The sequence below is a fragment of the Thalassophryne amazonica genome, chromosome 20, assembly GCF_902500255.1.
Source record: "Thalassophryne amazonica chromosome 20, fThaAma1.1, whole genome shotgun sequence".
Lineage (NCBI taxonomy): Eukaryota > Metazoa > Chordata > Actinopteri > Batrachoidiformes > Batrachoididae > Thalassophryne > Thalassophryne amazonica.
Genome location: NC_047122.1, coordinates 68,719,432 through 68,741,842, shown reverse-complemented (window position 1 = coordinate 68,741,842; position 22,411 = coordinate 68,719,432). Strand labels below are relative to the sequence as shown.

General features: G+C 42.8%; 1 protein-coding gene across 5 annotated transcripts in view; it reads left to right on the top strand.

Moving 5' to 3' along the window:
- LOC117502014 (receptor-type tyrosine-protein phosphatase U-like) overlaps positions 1-22,411 on the top strand; it is a 689,797-nt gene that overhangs the window by 387,351 nt on the left and 280,035 nt on the right. For all 5 annotated transcript variants that reach the window (XM_034160998.1, XM_034160995.1, XM_034160994.1 and 2 more), the window contains one exon: positions 19,697-19,778. In XM_034160998.1, coding sequence (XP_034016889.1) covers positions 19,697-19,778 — 82 coding nt within the window. The remainder of the gene's footprint in view (positions 1-19,696; positions 19,779-22,411) is intronic.

The following is a 22,411-nucleotide window of genomic DNA, read 5'->3' as shown; positions in this document are numbered from 1 at the left end:
AAATAATTTATTTGTAAATTATGGTGGAAAATAAGTATTTGGTCAATAATAAAAGTTCAACTCAATACTTTGTAACATAATCTTTGTTGGTAATGACAGAGGTCAAATGTTTCCTGCAAGTCTTCACCAGGTTTGCACACACTGTAGCTGGTATTTTGGTCCATTCCTCCATGCAGATCTCCTCTAGAGCAGTGATGTTTTGGGGCTGTCGCTGGACAACACGGACTTTCAACTCCCTCAACAATTTTTCTATGGGGTTGAGGTCTGGAAACTGGCTTGGCCACTCCAGGACCTTGAAATGCTTTCTACGGAGCCACTCCTTTGTTGCCCGGGCAGTGTGTTTGGGATCATTGTCATGCTGGAAGACACAGCTATGTTGCATCTTCAATGCTCTCACTGAAGGAAGGAGGTTTTGTCTTAAAATCTCATGATACATGGCCCCGTTCATTCTTCCCTTAACATGGATCAGTCGTCCTGTCCCCTTTGCAGAAAAACAGCCCCAAAGCATGATGTTTCCACCCCCATGCTTCACAGTAGATATGGTGTTCTTGGGATATGGTGTTCTTCCTCCAAACATGACGAGTTGAGTTTTTACCAAAATGTTCTATTTTGGTTTCATCTGACCACATGATATTCTCCCAACCGTCTTCTGGATCATCCATATGCTCTCTGGCAAACTACAGACGGACCTGGACATGTACTGTCTTAAGCAGGGGGACACGCCTGGCACTGCAGGATTTGAGTCCCTCTCTGCGTAGTGTGTAGCCTTTGTTACTTTGGTCCCAGCTCTCTGCAGGTCATTCATCAGGTCCCTTCGTGTAGTTCTGGGATTTTTGTTCACCGTTCTCATGTGATTTTCTGGATTTGTTTTTTCTTATTTTGTCTCTCATAATTGAAGTGTACCTATGTTGAAAATTACAGACCTCTGTCATCTTTCTAAGTAGGAGAACTTGCACAGTCAGGGACTGACTAAATACTTTTTTACCCCACTGTATTTATTTATTTGTATTTGAAATGGCACAAACAAATTAAAATGTGTGTTCCAATACTTTTGAGCACAGTTGAGAAACACTCCGTGGCATGTGTATTTTTGAGTGAAATGCATCATCCTGGTGTCATTCAGAGAGCAAAATTAAGAGGTTACTTAATCAACAGCTGCCTGCTCGTTTAGAAATCACTGGAGACACATGCATATATAAAACAACCCGAATTAAAGGAGAAATGCTGCTTTTAACAACCTGGACCTCATTTCTGACATAAAATATGGTTGTTTACTGACCAGTATAACTTTGGTGTCATTATTAGTCCACAGTTCAAATGATGTGTTCAGTTCAAATCTGAGGCAAACAGTTTTTCTTCTTCTACTAAGGTGGATTAGAACTTTTTGTGGTACACAGCACCAACTACTGGACAGGAGGAACCTACCAGTCAATGTGACTCACTGATTTCAAAATGCAGCTCTTTTCAACCAGACGTGCGGTGCTGTGACATGTAAATCATCTGTGTCCAATCAGATTTCAAGAGGAGTCCAGTGCAACCCTGGCCTCCGCTCTAGCTCCACCCATACCAGGAACTGTTCAACATTTCACATTACCTGTTTCATTGTGGACTCAAAATTTGGCACTTCCTGTTTCAGTGTGAACTTGCCACAGAGTTCCCGCAAGATTCTATGGGATCTTGTCTGTTAATCCAGGCAGTGTTGATCCAGGAAGTGTCTGGCATGTCCTGTTTCACTGTGGACTCAAACTTTGGCACTTCCTGTTTGGAACTCCCTGTACCATGAGCGAGCTTGACGCCTCTGCATGGCGCTTTGCTCGTATTACCACCCTTTAAAAATGTCAGCTACTTATTTTATAAGCCCTTGGATCAACGTGCAACATGCTAGTAAGGTTTTAAAGGCGAAATTCTTGCCACAGGAGTAAATATCAGTTTTGTGCTGACTGACACAATCTGTAGAAGAGACTCTAACTCCTTTACACTGCATATTTGTTCATAGCCATTTTCCCACCTTCCGGTTTGGTCTCAAACACATCCCGTAACCCACAGTGGACGTGTTCTTGTTTTGCTCTTAAACCAGCAGCGGTGTTGGGAAAGTGTAGGTACACGGACCCACAACAGGGGGCGCAAATGAATGGACAGTGGAGGAAGTCAAATACAACACTTTACTGTTGTGAAAGGGCACAACAAACACAACAGATTACAACAATAGACAAAAGGTCAAATCACAAAAGGTGTCGTGTGGGCAGGCTCGAAGATAGAAGACGTCTGTCCAAAGTAGAACCGGAACCACACGATTTCCTCCGCCACCAGACCCCGGGAATACTGGAGCCGCCAAGTCCCGAACTCCCAGGTGGCCACTGCCTCCGCGTGTCGGACCTGGTACTGCTGGCGAGGAACAAAAAAACAATTAAATGTGGGCGCGTATGCACCCAGCAATTCACACGGCAGGAAAACCAACTCCACCTCTTGTTGGAAAAAGAGTCTGTTATACGATACACAAAAAGTCACAAAAGGTTACTGTCGAATAAATCTCACAGCCAGCTGAGAACGTTACCTTCCTGGTAAAGCAATATCTCGGCAAAGAGGTGGAGATGACGTCTTGCTGATATACTGATACTGATCAGATGAGTGGTGACAGCTGTCATAGGTGATGAGTGTCAGCTGTCACCCCGGCTACTCCTGTTAGGCGGCAGCGCCCTCTGGTGCCTGGAGCCCGCACTCCAGGCAGGGTGCCCTCTGGTGGTGGTGGGCCAGCAGTACCTCCTCTTCAGCGGCCCACACAACAAGCGGAGGAGTTCAAAGAGCTGAATCAACAGGGTGTGATGTTGTGATGCGCCATTTAGACAAAATAACAGCTGACATACATGAAGGTGCTGTGGTGGACATGTCTGTGGTATATTGTGATAGGGAGGTGTGGTAGCTCCTTACAGTGAGTAAAGAACAGTTGAGTTTATCTCAGTGCCCCAGTGGTCAATGTACTTGCTTCCAAAACAGAAGGTTCCCAGTTCAAGACCAGGTACCTCTTCTCCATGTAAGATGGAGTTGAGTCAGGAGGGGTATCCGGTGTAAAACTTGTCTTCTGTGGTGATGCCCCAGTGAAAGAAAGAGAAGCTGTAAGAACTGTCACTCTCCAAATGTCCAAATATTCCATCAAAATGGAATTTACCGAAGCTGCGCTCATCCACATCTCGTCATCAACTTCTTGAACATACACCACGAATGGACCACGAACAGACCACGTACACACCACGAACAGACCACAAACGGACTACGTACACACCACGAACGGACTACGTACACACCACGAACGGACCACGTACACACCACGAACGGACCACGAACAGACCACGTACACACCACGAACGGACCATGAACAGACCACGTACACACCACGAACGGACCACGAACAGACCACGTACACACCACGAACGGACCACGAACAGACTACGTACACACCACGAACGGACTACGTACACACCACGAACGGACTACGTACACACCACGAACGGACCACGAACAGACCACGTACACACCACGAACACACCACGAACGGACTACGTACACACCACGAACGGACTACGTACACACCACGAACGGACTACATACACACCACGAACGGACTACGTACACACCACGAACAGACTACGTACACACCACGAACGGACTACGTACACACCACGAACGGACCACGTACACACCACGAACGGACCACGTACACACCACGAACGGACCACGTACACACCACGAACGGACCACGAACAGACCACGTACACACCACAAACACACCACAAACGGACTACGTACACACCACATACACACCACGAACGGACTACGTACACACCACGAACGGACTACGTACACACCACATACACACCACGAACGGACCACGAACGGACTATGTACACACCACGAACGGACCACGTACACACCACGAACGGACTACGTACACACCACGAACGGACCACGTACACACCACGAACGGACCACGTACACACCACGAACGGACTACGTACACACCACGAACGGACCACGTACACACCACGAACGGACCACGTACACACCACGAACGGACCACGTACACACCACGAACGGACCACGAACAGACCACGTACACACCACGAACGGACTACGTACACACCACGAACGGACTACGTACACACCACATACACACCACGAACGGACCACGAACGGACTATGTACACACCACGAACGGACCACTTACACACCACGAATGGACTACGTACACACCTCACATACAGACCAGGTACACACCTCACGAACGGACCAGGTACACACCTCACGAACGGACCACGTACACACCTCACGAACGGACCACGTACAAACCTCACGTACGGACCACAAACACAACATGTGCACACCATGTGCACAGGTTGTGCTGTGTTTTTAGATGCAAACCTTCATATTTGTTTGAAACCTCATGAACTTGCTGGAAAGCATGTTAGCAAAAACAAAAAGTCCAAGTCTGGAACTGAGCTGATCCGATCTTGGAGAAGGAGGATGGATGCAAAGTGTTGCAGTCAGTTGGTGCAGCGCTCCATCCTCCCACCTCAGGGTGCATAGAGAGAAAAATATGAAAAACTATTCCTCCAGATGATAAAAATGACAACAAAACACATTTAGCATGCGCTGTCATGTCCTGCAGCGGGGTGCGATGGGTGGAATAATGTATGTGGCAGCCTGATTCTTCTGGCAGCTTCAGTTGCTCATCACATATTTCAGTGTTTTCCAGCGACTCTGCCAATACGATCAATGGCCTCACTCTCACTGAAGAAATCAATTAAGAGAACATTGCTGCAATTTTTGCTCAACGATTACATGTGAGGCGCTAAATTAATTAAACTCCACATCGCGATTGATTGCCTTCACATAGCGTTCGGCACCTTCACCATCAGGGCGCACACATTAGCATGTCGCATCATAAGGAAAGCTAAAGATTAATTACTGTATGATCTTGTTTTTTTAATCCAATCTCTTTTATTGCCACCAGTCTTGAGTTTATACAATCATTGGGCACACGTGTGTGTGTGTTTGGGGGGGGGCTGTTGTAGTTTCTTTCCTCTATCAATTTCATGCCATTGAATTTTATGGTGCTGCAGGAGGCGAATATTAAAATATGTGCATGTCCGCTTTTATCATCAGACATGCTCCCAGGGAGAGGGGTTCCAGCTGGTGTCAGTAAACCAGACGTTGAGTCACCTCACTGAGCTCGGCGTGAGGCTGAGTGCTGTCCTTGGAGTGACATCACCTTGAATTGGAGGAATTTGTCTCTTCAGGTGTTTGCAGAAATAGATGTTCTGCTGCCACGATGTGTGAGTTTTGTCGGGGGTGGGGGGGTGGGGGGGACTTTGCTATCAAAATATTAAAGATGCTATCGCCTACTGCCATGAGAAACAATATCAGCGTGGCATTAGCTTCCGCCGTATCTCTCACTTCCGCTTTTTCCGTCTTGCTGTGAAAGCTTCACTTTCTTCTTTTCACTCACTGAGCAAATTGTCTTATTTTCAAAGCTCCACAATGCACGTATTTGCCGAAATGATTCTAATACCAATGTTTTTGTCTAATGGCGGGTGTTTGCCTCTGCTCGGCTGTGAGGCGTTGAGGTCATCAGTCACTGTCTGACGTGGTCCGACTCTTTCCCATAAGATGCGGAGCAGCTTAATGAGGCCTCCAAACACGGAGCTGAGCCACTCGATGCCGGCAGGTGCACTGACGCGTGATAAATTGAAGAGCTAATCGGTCAGATGTCTCTAATGGCCCGACAAAGGAATGAAACATAAAAATAAATCAGCGCAAAGAAAGCCCGAGTCTGTATCCATTTGCCAAAGGTTTGGTGGTATTGATTGGCCCGTGGCACTTCAAGCTTAATGTATTGTCACCCAGCAGCAATCTATTGCACGTCACAGTCTGACTGCTTCCAGGTTGGGAATAGATAACCAGAGGTAGCATGAGTGGGTAAAATGGTTCCAACCCCACACATGCAGGTCTCATTTGACTGGGCCCTCCGTCAACCTCACCGTTTGTGTCGCAGCGTGAACAGCCAGGAGTTCCTCGTACGGCCAGTGTTTCGCTGTACTTCCTCCTCAGAAATCCAGCGTGACTTTGCTGCACTCCGGGAGGCCTCTGGATTCACTTTGAGGCTCTGCATGTGCCGCCTTCATTTAGATGAGTGAGTGAATATTTCAGCTGTGTTTAAGGACTCCTGCAGCTGCTGTATGGACGCATAAGAGAGGATTTATTCATGTATTATAAAAGGCTCTGTTAAATAAAATCTCCTTAAACCACCAACGCAGCACTCATAAGAGCTCAAACCTCAACCAAGGGTCCAACATGCAGTTTGTCCCAAATATTTCTGTATGTTTGGGTTTTAGTGGCGTCCCCCGGGTACAGTCTGTAGTATGTCTGCCTGTCGATGAGTCCCTCTTTCTTCAGGTTCTGGAGGTAGCTAATGATTTTCTTCTTATAGCTGCTCGTGGGGTCTCTCTTCAGCCATTCGTATGTATTGGAGTCACTGAGCAAGTTGTAGATCTTGGCCTCATAGTCCGATGTGTTCAGGACCACCATGCATCTGTCTTTATCCACTTACAGGATAATAATAATAATAGCACTGTTCAGCACTGCTGTGAGTCTTAGTCGGAGGTCCCCAGCTTCTGACTCTGACAAACTGTTATGTTTAATGGCTGACTCTACTGCAGTGATGTAATCTACTGTCGGTATATGTTTAGGGGTCACTGAGAAATTTAGTCCTTTAGCGAGCACATCCTTTTCTGTCTCTGTAAGAACCCTGTCAGAGAGATTCTTTACCCAATTTTCCCTGTTGTCACTAATTTGTCTGGGTGTATCTTTAAAACTACTCCCACTGAAAGTACGCCTTTTCTGCACTAAAAGGTTGTGAAACTTCCTGATTTGCCGCTCCTTACTTTTTAAATGCTCAGCCATTTGAAAGTTAAAATCTTAGCCAGAGAGAAGAATGGTTTGAGAGAGGGATCAAGGAGGCATTCTATGTGAAACAGTTGAAACCCAGCCTGAACTGGAGAGGGGGACTGAGACACACTTTGTCCCCTGTTTACAATGGGGTACTCAGGTCAAAGCAGTTTCAGTCTTTTGTTCATGGTAATGAGTCATTCACGTCATCAGCAGAGTCGTCAAGGGAGCCATCAGGAGAGGCTTCCGTCCCATCATTAGGAGGGACAGCTGCCCTGTCATTACGAGGGTGCTAACTAGAGCACAATAGGTGCTAATTAGAGCTATTGTTTAGTCACTAGCTTATAGCAGTCTGCCTCTCAGTAGGAGGGGTCTGGTTAGGTTTAAAACTCCAGCTTTTGTGGCTTCTGTTTATTCTTCTCTACAAGAGTCAAGACAGAAGTCAGATTACCAGAGCAAGAATTTTAGCTGAGGAAGCTTCTGTGATTTGAAGCAAAACGTCCTCGGGTCAAGCAACTCAGTCCAATCGAAGATTCAAGCTTCTCTACAATGCAGAGTGCAGCAGCAGAGATGATGTTCTGTTTGTATGCACGACACAGAAACTAGCAGACGGTTCTGAGTTCCTCCTCGTGATGCAGGATGGGATGGGGATTTAGGGAAGAACCTCTTCTCTGTCCTAACAGTCCTTTGTTGGATGGACCTGTATCTCCTTCCAGATGGCAAACAAGCGGTCGTCGGGGTGTGATTGATCCTTTATGATATCTGGGAGATGGGCACAGATGGTTTTTCTCTGTGGCCTTCACTGGTTCTTGCAGGGTTTGCTGATTGGGTTTGCTGCAGTTGGTGAACCATCCTGACAGGCATTGTGTCAGCATGCTCTCTGTGGTGTAGTGGCTGATGTTCATGAGGAGCTTTTGTGGGAGGTTTGGCCTGTTCGGTGACCTTGTGTAATGGAGGTGCTGCTGAGCTTAGCCCACTATTAAATAGGGCTGGTGCCCCAGGACTGGTCCTAAATGATGGTCAGATCAAATCAAATCATTTTTATTTATATAGCACCAAATCAGGACCAGAATCCTGTAAGAAGAGACCCTCTTCTTACTCTCACTGTTATTGAGCAGTGGGATGTCGTGCTGCCTGTTTAATGTTAGCATGGTTTTAACTATTGCACCACATATATTTATCTCTGTGTCCTTATTCACTGATATTTTTGATTACTGCATTTTCTGGACTATAAGTTTGACTAAGTTTCTGGACTATAAGAATGAGATCAATTAATAAATCATGCTCTCACACTGATAAACCACAACCTTCATACACTCTGAAATGAAGGTAGAGAATATTTTTCATAGTACTTAGAACTCGAGTTGTTTGCACTATATGGAATAGCCAGATCTGCAACAAGGAGGATGGCTAAGCTGAGGTAAAGCTAACTACATCTTCTTAAGATTGCATAGGTTTTTTATAGTGTTTAATTGCATGTAGTGAGATAAATGTGCACACATTGAGTTTCTTCTTGAGATTGTTGTTTGTTGAGTGGTGATAAAATGCAGTTTGAATTTTTTGCTGCATACAACATTATTTAGCTCATTAGCTTCTGCTCACTAATGGTGTTGCATCATAAATAATTAATGTGCTGATTAAATTAATATTCTAACTAGAACTTCTGGATTAATGTTTAAATTCCACTCAGCGAGGGAAGCTTGGCCACGAGTTGCTTTGTTCCCTGTTTGTTTCATTGTCAAACCAACAGATACGAGACTTCCAGTTGATTTCATGTCTTACATAGCCATAGGAGTTCTTCTGTCAAATATTTAGCATTCTAGAAACTGTAGCACAGTTTAGTAATTCAGTAAAAACATGAAGGAGATACAAGAGAGGAGCCAACAAGACTCCCATGAACCCACTCTGAAGGAAGCTTGAGTGACTGACTTTTAATAATCATACTGTCATTTCAACACAGAGAAAGACTGTCACAAAGAGGAGAAATTACATCTAAACCATGATGACCTTTTGTACCCACCAGCCAACAGAATTTTAGGCTTGGCATTTTATTTCCTTGATAAAAATTTGTTCCCCTGTGCCAGTCTATCATTAAAGGGACACTGACATTAATGAGAACCACACTGATTTTCGATTCCTGATTTGAGTCCTGATTGTGTACTTTTTTGGAACACAAAACAAATCAGATACCCAATTAGGCCATGAAACTGTATCTCATCTGTGGTAAATGTAGCACTGTAGAACATTTTGACCAATCAATAAAGTTTTAAACATGTTCAAAATAATTAGCAAAGTCAGTTTTCACATACAAAGAATTTGCTTTGGTGTTTGGTGCTCAACATAAACATGAGCAGAATAAAAGCAGAACCATAACTTAAGGAGTGTAAGTGTGCCAGTGGGGGTCACTGGTCCTCTCAATAAGGCCCACTGCAGATGGATGGACCACACCCTCCAACCAGAGGGGAGATAGTATCCAGGGTGGGGGTGGTCAGCCACGATCTTTCTGGCTTGCCCAAGGGTCCTAGAAACATACAGGTCCGAGAGACATTGACTTTAGTTTTGTGTCATGTCTTTGCTTGCCTATACTGGTGGTTGGCTCTCACTGCGGTATTGTATCACTTCCTGTTCCGGAGCACAGCGGTGTTTTTCTGTATCTGTTAGCTGTTTAATCTGCGCAGTTAGATTGATCTAGTTATCTAGATTATGATTTGTTTCCCAGTGTAATCTTTACGTGCCTTAACTAAAGCACTCCTTCTGCTGAATCACCTCTAAATTATTTACACATTATTCACTTTGCGTGTTTTTAGGAATCCGCTAGCTTAGCGTAGCTACTAGCTCTTAGCCAATTAGCATGGCGGCTTCTCCTGTCTCTCCCCCGCACTTTTTCTGCTCTGGGTGTGAAATGTTTAGTTATTCCTCGGCCTCCTTAGCAGTAAATGGTACTTGTAATAAGTGTAGCTTATTCGTAGCTTTGGAGGCCAGGCTGGGCGAATTGGAGACTCGGCTCCGCACCGTGGAAAATTCTACAGCTAGCCAGGCCCCTGTAGTCGGTGCGGACCAAGGTAGCTTAGCCGCCGTTAGTTACCCCCTGGCAGATCCCGAGCAGCCGGGAAAGCAGGCCGACTGGGTGACTGTGAGGAGGAAGCATAGCCCTAAACAGAAGCCCCGTGTACACCGCCAACCCGTTCACATCTCTAACCGTTTTTCCCCACTCGACGACACACCCGCCGAGGATCAAACTCTGGTTATTGGCGACTCTGTTTTGAGAAATGTGAAGTTAGCGACACCAGCAACCATAGTCAATTGTCTTCCGGGGTCCAGAGCAGGCGACATTGAAGGAAATTTGAAACTGCTGGCTAAGGCTAAGCGTACATTTGGTAAGATTGTAATTCACGTCGGCAGTAATGACACCCGGTTACGCCAATCGGAGGTCGCTAAAATTAACATTAAATCGGTGTGTAACTTTGCAAAAACAATGTCGGACTCTGTAGTTTTCTCTGGGCCCCTCCCCAATCGGACCGGGAGTGACATGTTTAGCCGCATGTTCTCCTTGAATTGCTGGCTGTCTGACTGGTGTCCAGAAAATGAGGTGGGCTTCATAGATAATTGGCAAAGCTTCTGGGGAAAACCTGGTCTTGTTAGGAGAGACGGCATCCATCCCACTTTGGATGGAGCAGCTCTCATTTCTAGAAATCTGGCCAATTTTCTTAAATCCTCCAAACCGTGACTATCCAGGGTTGGGACCAGGAAGCAGAGTTGTAGTCTTACACACCTCTCTGCAGCTTCTCTCCCCCTGCCATCCCCTCATTACCCCATCCCCGTAGAGACGGTGCCTGCTCCCAGACTACCAATAACCAGCAAAAATCTATTTAAGCATAAAAATTCAAAAAGAAAAAATAATATAGCACCTTCAACTGCACCACAGACTAAAACAGTAAAATGTGGTCTATTAAACATTAGGTCTCTCTCTTCTAAGTCCCTGTTGGTAAATGATATAATAATTGATCAACATATTGATTTATTCTGCCTTACAGAAACCTGGTTACAGCAGGATGAATATGTTAGTTTAAATGAGTCAACACCCCCGAGTCACACTAACTGTCAGAATGCTCGTAGCACGGGCCGGGGCGGAGGATTAGCAGCAATCTTCCATTCCAGCTTATTAATTAATCAAAAACCCAGACAGAGCTTTAATTCATTTGAAAGCTTGACTCTTAGTCTTGTCCATCCAAATTGGAAGTCCCAAAAACCAGTTTTATTTGTTATTATCTATCGTCCACCTGGTCGTTACTGTGAGTTTCTCTGTGAATTTTCAGACCTTTTGTCTGACTTAGTGCTTAGCTCAGATAAGATAATTATAGTGGGCGATTTTAACATCCACACAGATGCTGAGAATGACAGCCTCAACACTGCATTTAATCTATTATTAGACTCTATTGGCTTTGCTCAAAAAGTAAATGAGTCCACCCACCACTTTAATCATATCTTAGATCTTGTTCTGACTTATGGTATGGAAATAGAAGACTTAACAGTATTCCCTGAAAACTCCCTTCTGTCTGATCATTTCTTAATAACATTTACATTTACTCTGATGGACTACCCAGCAGTGGGGAATAAGTTTCATTACACTAGAAGTCTTTCAGAAAGCGCTGTAACTAGGTTTAAGGATATGATTCCTTCTTTATGTTCTCTAATGCCATATACCAACACAGTGCAGAGTAGCTACCTAAACTCTGTAAGGGAGATAGAGTATCTCGTCAATAGTTTTACATCCTCATTGAAGACAACTTTGGATGCTGTAGCTCCTCTGAAAAAGAGAGCTTTAAATCAGAAGTGTCTGACTCCGTGGTATAACTCACAAACTCGTAGCTTAAAGCAGATAACCCGTAAGTTGGAGAGGAAATGGCGTCTCACTAATTTAGAAGATCTTCACTTAGCCTGGAAAAAGAGTCTGTTGCTCTATAAAAAAGCCCTCCGTAAAGCTAGGACATCTTTCTACTCATCACTAATTGAAGAAAATAAGAACAACCCCAGGTTTCTTTTCAACACTGTAGCCAGGCTGACAAAGAGTCAGAGCTCTATTGAGCTGAGTATTCCATTAACTTTAACTAGTAATGACTTCATGACTTTCTTTGCTAACAAAATTTTAACTATTAGAGAAAAAATTACTCATAACCATCCCAAAGACATATCGTTATCTTTGGCTGCTTTCAGTGATGCCGGGTATTTGGTTAGACTCTTCTCTCCGATTGTTCTGTCTGAGTTATTTTCATTAGTTACTTCATCCAAACCATCAACATGTTTATTAGACCCCATTCCTACCAGGCTGCTCAAGGAAGCCCTACCATTATTTAATGCTTCGATTTTAAATATGATCAATCTATCTTTGTTAGTTGGCTATGTACCACAGGCTTTTAAGGTGGCAGTAATTAAACCATTACTTAAAAAGCCATCACTTGACCCAGCTATCTTAGCTAATTATAGGCCAATCTCCAACCTTCCTTTTCTCTCAAAAATTCTTGAAAGGGTAGTTGTAAAACAGCTAACTGATCATCTGCAGAGGAATGGTCTATTTGAAGAGTTTCAGTCAGGTTTTAGAATTCATCATAGTACAGAAACAGCATTAGTGAAGGTTACAAATGATCTTCTTATGGCCTCGGACAGTGGACTCATCTCTGTGCTTGTTCTGTTAGACCTCAGTGCTGCTTTTGATACTGTTGACCATAAAATTTTATTACAGAGATTAGAGCATGCCATAGGTATTAAAGGCACTGCGCTGCGGTGGTTTGAATCATATTTGTCTAATAGATTACAATTTGTTCATGTAAATGGGGAATCTTCTTCACAGACTAAAGTTAATTATGGAGTTCCTCAAGGTTCTGTGCTAGGACCAATTTTATTCACTTTATACATGCTTCCCCAAGGCAGTATTATTAGACGGTATTGCTTAAATTTTCATTGTTACGCAGATGATACCCAGCTTTATCTATCCATGAAGCCAGAGGACACACACCAATTAGCTAAACTGCAGGATTGTCTTACAGACATAAAGACATGGATGACCTCTAATTTCCTGCTTTTAAACTCAGATAAAACTGAAGTTATTGTACTTGGCCCCACAAATCTTAGAAACATGGTGTCTAACCAGATCCTTACTCTGGATGGCATTACCCTGACCTCTAGTAATACTGTGAGAATCTTGGAGTCATTTTTGATCAGGATATGTCATTCAAAAGCGCATATTAAACAAATATGTAGGACTGCTTTTTTGCATTTACGCATATCTCTAAAATCAGAAAGGTCTTGTCTCAGAGTGATGCTGAAAAACTAATTCATGCATTTATTTCCTCTAGGCTGGACTATTGTAATTCATTATTATCAGGTTGTCCTAAAAGTTCCCTAAAAAGCCTTCAGTTAATTCAAATGCTGCAGCTAGAGTACTGACGGGACTAGAAGAGAGAGCATATCTCACCCATTGGGCCTCTCTTCATTGGCTTCCATGTTAATTCTAGAATAGAATTTAAAATTCTTCTTCTTACTTATAAGGTTTTGAATATCAGGTCCCATCTTATCTTAGGTACCTCATAGTACCCATATCACCCCAATAGAGCGCTTCGCTCTCAGACTGCAGGCTTACTTGTAGTTCCTAGGGTTTGTAAGTAGAATGGGAGGCAGAGCCTTCAGCTTTCAGGCTCCTCTCCTGTGGAACCAGCTCCCAATTCAGATCAGGGAGACAGACACCCTCTCTACTTTTAAGATTAGTCTTAAAACTTTCCTTTTTGCTAAAGCTTATAGTTAGGGCTGGATCAGGTGACCCTGAACCATCCCTTAGTTATGCTGCTATAGACTTAGACTGCTGGGGGTTCCCATGATGCACTGTTTCTTTCTCTTTTTGCTCTGTATGCACCACTCTGCATTTAATCATTAGTGATCGATCTCTGCTCCCCTCCACAGCGTGTCTTTTTCCTGGTTCTCTCCCTCAGCCCCAACCAGTCCCAGCAGAAGACTGCCCCTCCCTGAGCCTGGTTCTGCTGGAGGTTTCTTCCTGTTAAAAGGGAGTTTTCCTTCCCACTGTAGCCAAGTGCTTGCTCACAGGGGGTCGTTTTGACCGTTGGGGTTTTACATAATTATTGTATGGCCTTGCCTTACAATATAAAGCGCCTTGGGGCGGCTGTTTGTTGTGATTTGGCGCTATATAAAAATTGATTGATTGATTGATTGATTGAATATTGTAGCCAATCACTCAGCAGAGCTGATGATCGGCTGCAGTCTGCCCTTGTCCTTGGTGGTGGTAGCAGTGGATCAGATCTTGATGGAGGAGGTGAGGATGGACTCAGTGATTGCTGGGTAAAGGTGCAACATCACTGTCGTTGACAGGTTGAACTGTTTTAGGAAGTATTTCTTCTGCTGGGCTTTCTTGATGAAGGAGAGGATGTTCAGCTGTCACTTGAGTTCCTGTGTGATGATGGAGCTCAGGAAATGGAGGTGCTCCATGGTACTCACTGGGGAGCCACACAGGGTCATGGGTTTAAGTACAGCTGGGCCTTTCCTAAAATCCACAATCATCTCCACTGTCTTTTCAATGCTGAGCTCCAAGTTATTCTGTCTGCACCACTGGTGGTAATTTGTGCAGATAAGAGGAAATAACAATGTTTATTGTAATTTTACAGATGGCTTTGGTTTTTATTTCATGAGTGCATCTTGAAACTAATAGATATGCTTGAATTTGGATTTGGCTGCTCATTTATATTGATGCATATTTTAAAATTTAGACAAAAATTAAAACAGAGTGCAGATTGTTTTCTGCTGGACGAGGCAGTGATCTGCATGAGAGGAGATTAGTACAGCTGTGTGACATGCACTGTGACTCTGTCAGATAGAGAGCCGCTCTGCGCTGAGGCACACAGCCGCTCCGGAAAAAGCACCTCATTGCTCTGGAAAAAGCACCTCAGATGTTAGCGTAGAGGGGTGGACCGCACACCATGTATCAGTTTTATTTTTTTGTAGATGGCTTTATTATTATTCATTGTTCATTTGTGTCTATTCATTCTTTTCTTTCAGCTCAAACATGCTGTGATGTGATAAAATACAAAAATTCTGCCAGTGTTCTTATACAAATGGTGCCTGAGGACAGGCGACCACGCTGCACACACATCACCTTGACTTGAAGTACAGATATTTCTGTTTTTGAGCCACTTTTAGTCCTGGCTCTATCTCCAGATTTATAGCATCAGCAGTAGTGAAAAGCTTCCTCCTCCGAGGCCGTTAGCTGAAACTAAAAACACACCATCAGACTGATGTCAAGCCAGAAATGCTGAGAATTCTTTTTAAATAGATGCAGTGCATCCAGAAAGTATTCAGTCCTCAGTTTTTCCACATTTTATATTACAGCTTTATTCCAAAATTGATCATTTTTTTCCTCAAAATTCTACACACAATACCTCATAATGACGAAGTGAAAAAGGTTTGTTTTTTAGATTTTTGCAAATTTATATATATAATATATATATATAATATATATATGTGTGTGTGTATAAACAACTAAAGAAATCACGTGTCCATAAGTATTCACAGTCTTTGACATGAAGCTCAAAATTGAGCTCAGGTGCCTCCTGTTTCCACTGATCATCCTTGAGATCTTTCTACAGCTTAGTTGGAGTCCACCTGGAGTAAATTCAGTTGATTGGACATGATTTGGAAAGACACACACCTGTCTACATGTAAGGTCCCACAGTTGACAGTACATGTCAGAGCACAAACCAAGCATGAAGTCAGAGGAATTGTCTGTAGACCTCTGAGGGATTGTCTGGAGGCACAAATCCGGGGAAGGGCACAAACATTTCTGCTGCTTTCAAGGTTCCAATGAGCACAGTGGCCTCGATCATCTATAAATGGAGGAAGTTCATATCCACCAGGACTCTTCCTAGAGCTGGCCGCCCATCTAAACTGAGCGATCAGGGGAGAAGGGTCTTAGTCAGGGAGGTGACCAAGAACCCGATGGTCACTCTGTCAGAGCTCCAGCATTCCTCTGTGGAGAGAGGAGAACCTTCCAGAAGGACAACCATCTCTGCAGCAATCCACCAATCAGGCCTGTATGGTAGAGTTTCCAGACAGTAGCCACTCCTTAGTAAAAGGCACATGGCAGCCCACCTGGAGTTTGACAAATCACAGCCCTTTGCATTCTCTGTTGTTTAGCAGGTGTGTGGGTTTGCAGCCCCGCCGAGGGCTCTGATCTAAAGTGGTTTGGTTCGTCACACACAGGGATATGTGTGAAACTCAACCCCATATCATAGTGCCGGCAGCAACCAGCATTTTGTTAATAATCACCAGCCTTGAATTAGGTCCTGCCTCATTTAGCTCCTGTGTCTGAGCACGGTTTGAAAAAATAAACACCCGGGCTTTAATCACAGAAATACGGCCCCACTATCCTCAAATCGGCAAATGTCAGTGCTGACCTTCATTTTGTACTTCTGTTACTGGGCACGTCCACACTGCTCTGTCCGGTTCATGTGAGGGGTTTTTAATGGAAACATATTACGATGGGACGGGACGTTTTGTCCAAAGTGAGCGAAAATCTGTTATATGGTTTATTACATGGAAAACCAGACAAAAGCATTGGGACTTTGGCTCTTGTCTGGTGAGTGTGAATATTTGGTTTATATGATGATGGTTTAGGTGAGTTTTACTGCCTGCTGCTCCTAGTGGTTGGAGTTCATCTAACTGTAACTGGGTCAGGGGTCAGGGTTGTATGTACAATGACAAATCAGGCTCTATTCATTCATTTATCAATTCAATTTATTTTATTTTTATAGCACCAAATCACAACAAAGCTGCCTCACGGGGCTTCACACGTGTCAGCTCTCACCCCTGCCCCCCCATGCCCCCCAAGTGTTCAAAGTGATTACTAATCTACTAAAGGTGTTGTGCTCTACGCTAGCTTGTTGTGTGCAGCTATTATTAAGGTTTCTAGTTGACAACATCCCCTTTGGTATAATACCTATAAGTAATCAGTTTAATTGCCAGTCTTCTGCAGACAAGTCAGGGGATGGATACATGAACATTTCCAAGTCACTGAATATGTCTTGAACTTTATTTACATGTATGTATGACACTCTGTGGTAAATCTGTGTGGAGTAGACAGTTCTCAAAAACTGAAGGAGAGTGAGGAAAGCCACCAAGACACCCAGACAACCCAAAAGAAGTTACAGGCTTCTGTGGTTGTGATTGGAAGAATTGCGCACAGTGCATGTTGTGCATTTTGTATCTCCAGTTATACAGCTTCATGATAAAGAGGTACAGAGGAGGATTTTATTAAAAAAGAAGAGCTGAAAGTTCAGCTACAGTTTACCAGAAGGTACATCTGAGATGTAAACCTAGATTGGATGTTTTGGTGAAAGAAAATCCTCCTTTCACCTTTAAATTACAAATGAAAACTGACCCTTGTCACCATTCTTGCTGTTTTTGCCCCATAACTCCACAGAACTCAGTCACAGATAATCCAAACTATACCTTTTTGGAATCTTTGTGATCAGACAAATAATATGCTATATTTTTCAGTGTGATTAGAACATCTTATAATTTTGATCCTTGTGTCATTCTTCAGTTCATGCCCACCTGTTGTCTGCCTATTGAACACTGAAGTGGGCAGTCGTGTGTTTTTTTTCTTTTTTTCTCAAAAGAGTAATGTGTAAGGTGTATTTGTGCTGAATTTGGTGCTTGCTTCACCATTTGAAATATTCCCCTGTAGATATTCTGTTATCTGCTGCACTGTTTGATTCCTGTGTACCCACCTCAGACTGCCTGTCTGTATTTTTGAAAAAGATGCTCCGTCTGTATAATACTCAGTCCAACCAGCTGTAAGTGGCTACCAGCCATGGCTGGTGGGGAGGAACCTGCGACCAGCACCACATGCACTTCTTGCTACGTATTCAGGGTTTAGCAGCAGCTCGGACCTCAGGGTCTGGAGACTGTAAGACTTTCTGTCTGTCTCGTCTGTGGTAGCAATCCTTTATTAAAAGTACAATTTAATTAATCCACTCTACAAACCCTTGAGTGTACGTGTGTACTCTTAATGATCTTTAAATTTCAATGTGAATGTGTTTACCCTTGTCATTTCAGAGTTTTATGGTTTTATGAGCCATGACCTTAGATGTCATCATCTGATACATTTGAGCTTAATTATTGCGTGCACTCATCTGTAAAAGACAGCAGAGGTGGAGGACTTCAACCCAACACGTATTAGTCACTATTTTAATTAGCAATTCCTAAGCTGAGTGCCAGGATCCGTTCAACGGGTCACAAGATGAAGCTGAGTATGCACAAAGACATTAACAGTATCAGAAAGTCGAGAAATTCTTTTTTCACTCTTAAATGTGTGTGACTGTGTGTAATGAATAACTCGTGGACTTATTCTTGTTTTAAATATTGGAAGCTTCAAGTATTGGACAATATCCATTTAAACAGTTAAGACTGTTTACGTTTAAGGAGGATTTTGTCTGTTTTAACCCTCAGAACCAGAGTCACATTTTGAATGTGTAAAATTCAGTTTTGTTAAGAGTTTTATGTCTATTTATTGTAAATGCTGCTTTAACGTGACCAAAACATCAAATTTAATGAAGTTTTGTTGAGTGTTTTCTGAACACCAGCAGGAGCCACTCACACAGACGGCGCGTTTGTGGGGTTTAGAGGCAACACAACTCACCACTATCTGCCACAAGCATGTCACAAAATGCCACACGGTTGTCAGCAGCACACTCTGTTTTGGTCATGTCCAAAACACTCATCATTCAACTTCACTGTAAATTGCCGTTTGCAGGACCTCCTTTGTTGGAGGAGGTTCTGTTTTCATCCCTGTTTGTTTGTGAACAGCCTGGGGCCCACAATGTTTCATATATTATTCTGAATTTTTTACTGCAGATTCATATCTGATAGGTAAGAACTGATTCAGTTTTCAAGGTCATAGGTCAAAGGGCAAAGTAAAAACAAAATCTAGTCAAATTGGAAAAATCCCTGTCTTTTAACTTTTAACTCTGTCAAAAAAGGTCTAATTTCTTTCAGATTTGAGAGCATTATGTAGGATGGTATCCTTTATCAACTGACAGAGTTGATCCGGATCTGATAGCTCTTGTTTGATATTTCAGTTTGTGTCTACTTCAAGAATCTATTTTTATGCTGATATAATAGTCTTATTTGTATATAGAGTAACACACATTGGTCAGAGGTTGGCAGGTTTGAGGTGAACTTCGACCCAATTAATGAATTCTTTCCATCTACATCTGTTGGTAGAGAATTATGGTAGAGAAATGAACATTCAATACACGAGCAACAGCTCTGGTTGACATTCCTGCTGTCAGCATGCCAATTACACGCTCCCTCAAATCTTGCAACATCTGTGGCATTGTGCTGTGTGATAAAACTGCACCTTTCAGAGTGGCCTTTTATTGTGGGCAGTCTAAGGCACACCTGTGCACTAATCATGGTGTCTAATCAGCATCCTGATATGGCACACCTGTGAGGTGGGATGGATTATCTCAGCAAAGGAGAAGTGCTCACTATCACAGATTTAGACTGGTTTGTGAACAATATTTGAGGGAAATGGTGATATTGTGTATGTGGAAAAAGTTTTAGATCTTTGAGTTCATCTCATACAAAATGGGAGCAAAACCAAAAGTGTTGCATTTATATTTTTGTTGAGTATACATACCATTTAAAGTGTGACAGTGTGTATTTATTCCATTTATCTTTTTTTCTGCAGGTCATCTTTGAAGCCACTGTTTCTAAGGACAGACAGGGCTACATTGCTTTGGATGACATTGTGCTGCTGAATTACCCCTGTTGTAAGTACCCATTTCTCCTGCACTAAAAGCCTACCCGCTGACCTTTACTTAGGCCACAGAACGCCCGGCAATTTCCCAGAGGTGGTGGGAGAGTAAGAAGCAATCCTGCTGGTGCCTAAAGCATACATACATGTACCTGTCTGAGTTTTAAGAGTTGCAGTAATGCAGTAGGAACGGCTCTCTTTTACCCTGGCAGAATAGCTAACCTTTTCATCTGATTGCTGTGCTCCCCGCCAGGCGCTTTTACACTAATATGATGTTAGAGGTCCAAAAAGAACTGCTCTTGGTTCTACTTTAGTCTGTGGGAGATTTTTTTTCTTTGTCATTTCTGAGTATGAGGAGTTGGAAAGTTATGATTGTTGGGAATATTATCTTGCATTCTGTTAGATTTATCACGAACCACAAATAGCCCAAATTGTACTTTTTCTCTCTTTTTTGGTTTATTATTTTGGAAAAGGGTCTTAACTTTTGACTGATGAGGCTGTTTTTGATGTTTTGACTTGTTTATTTCAGAGACATACAAAATCTTGATATAAGAAGTTGACTCAAACCTCATTCATATGCCCCACTGACTTCAACTTAGACTGCATGAATAAATAAAAACAGAATAAAAGTCCAAGGTGTATGATAGTGATACATGGGGTTTAAAAAACAATCAGTAACTGTCCTCTGTATCTGTATACACCCAACATACAATAAATAAGTAAAGGACACAGGATATTGCACATATGAAGATACTACAAGGATAAAATGACTACCAGATGCTACAGTGTATTCTGTATCCTACTTTCTATATTACACAGTGCTTTCTATCAATCTGTATGTAATTTATGGTGGTTGGGTAAAAGCTATTGCTGAATCTGCATGTTTTGCACCTCAGGCTACGGTTCTGTCTACCTGAGGGCAGGATGGAAAACAGACTGTTGAAGGGATATGAAGTGTCCCTGACTGTCCTTCTTTCTCTGAAAAAGCAGCGCTGTTCTGCCAGTTCACCAATGGTTGGCAGCCTGGTCCTAATAATCTTCTTTGCTGACCTCACAACCCTGCACTCAAATATTCAGTAAGAGCTGCTAAATGTCAGAGATTTCATTTGAGTAGAAAGCAGTAAATATGCAGTTTTACAGTAAGCTATGTAAACAATTTCTTCAATACAGGATGAAGAAAATCCACCAAATGCTGAAATCATGGCCAGAGGAAGTGAAAAAATACACTTTTATGTCTATGAAATAACAGTTCAGAATTTAATGATTGTCATATCAGCAGCTTGGTTGGATTCTAGAAATGTGCAGCATGCAGGGGGTGGGACGGACTCCAGCTCCACCCCCAGTTCATGCAGTTTCTCCAGTTACATCACCACATGAGCCTGTGCTTGATGCAGCCGGGATCCAGAAAAAAAAATTCTCTCTAATAGGACTTTTTGGTTGGTTGGTTGTTTGCTTAATAACCCCACTATTTTTGATGGTTCTGTTGGACTGCACTGAACGCAAATATGCACTGGCCAACAACCAGCTAAAGTTCAACAACAGCAACAAATAAGCTTATAAAGGTTTTTTTTCTGGGACAAACTTGTTATATTTATAGAATAAAACATTTGGGCACCTGTCTGCAGCTTTAAAGTAAAATCTCAGGTCATTGCTCACATCTGCACTGGGTTTCTTTGTGACTCTAATGTTGTTTTTTTAGCTGCATAAATATGGGTTAATATTTATGAATGATAATATCCAGATTTTATGATCTCATGAAATTCAAATATCTTTTCTCAGTCATCTGCACATGATGAATCACTGAATCCTCCCCCAGGAAACAGAGGAACTGAAATAACCCTTTCAAGCCAGATTGGCATCTCTCTTTTTTTTTAATCCTCGTTTATCACAGTTCACAGCTTACTACCTGCAGCTACCTCATCTGGGACAGAACACGAGTGCTTTCATGGTGAATTTTGGTTGTGTGTGTGTGTATTTGTTTGTTTGTATAGACTGTTCCACAGCAATAGAATAGTACTCCTGGTTACCAGACGAGATCTGCCATTAGTCTGAAGCTGTTGTCTCAAACCGGCGACTCGACCAGAGGATTCCTCTGTTTCACAGAACTAATAATTTTAGTTCTGCTTTGACTCACTAAGGGGGCAGTGACTCTTTCACATAGGGCAAACATTTATTCTCTCAAAATATGTATTTCAGTTACTCATAGTGATATAAATAAATATTTATACAATGACACAATATTTTGCATCTGTACCCCACTGCGATGGATTCCACATAAAAAATCAAAATGTGCTGCAGATGTTCACCTGAAATGAAGGGAACTTAGCAAAAATATTACATTAACCATTTAGGAATGAAAGCCATTTTTATACATAATTGGATTTTCAGAGGATAATTGGGCAGCGACAGGCAGGATGTCCAGGTGTGGTCTGTTCTCTTGTTATTCCATGGAAAATTAAATAGACTGGGAGAGGATCTGTCAGAAGAGTGTGGAGTAAGAGTTACTGCCACGAGTAGAGGAGTTCAAGTATCTTTGGGTGTTGTTCAAGAGTGGGAATAAGATGGAGGTGGAGATCAGTATATTGGGGCTGCAGATGTTGTACCAGACCATCATGGTGCAGAAAGAGCAGAGCTAGAAGGTGACGCTTT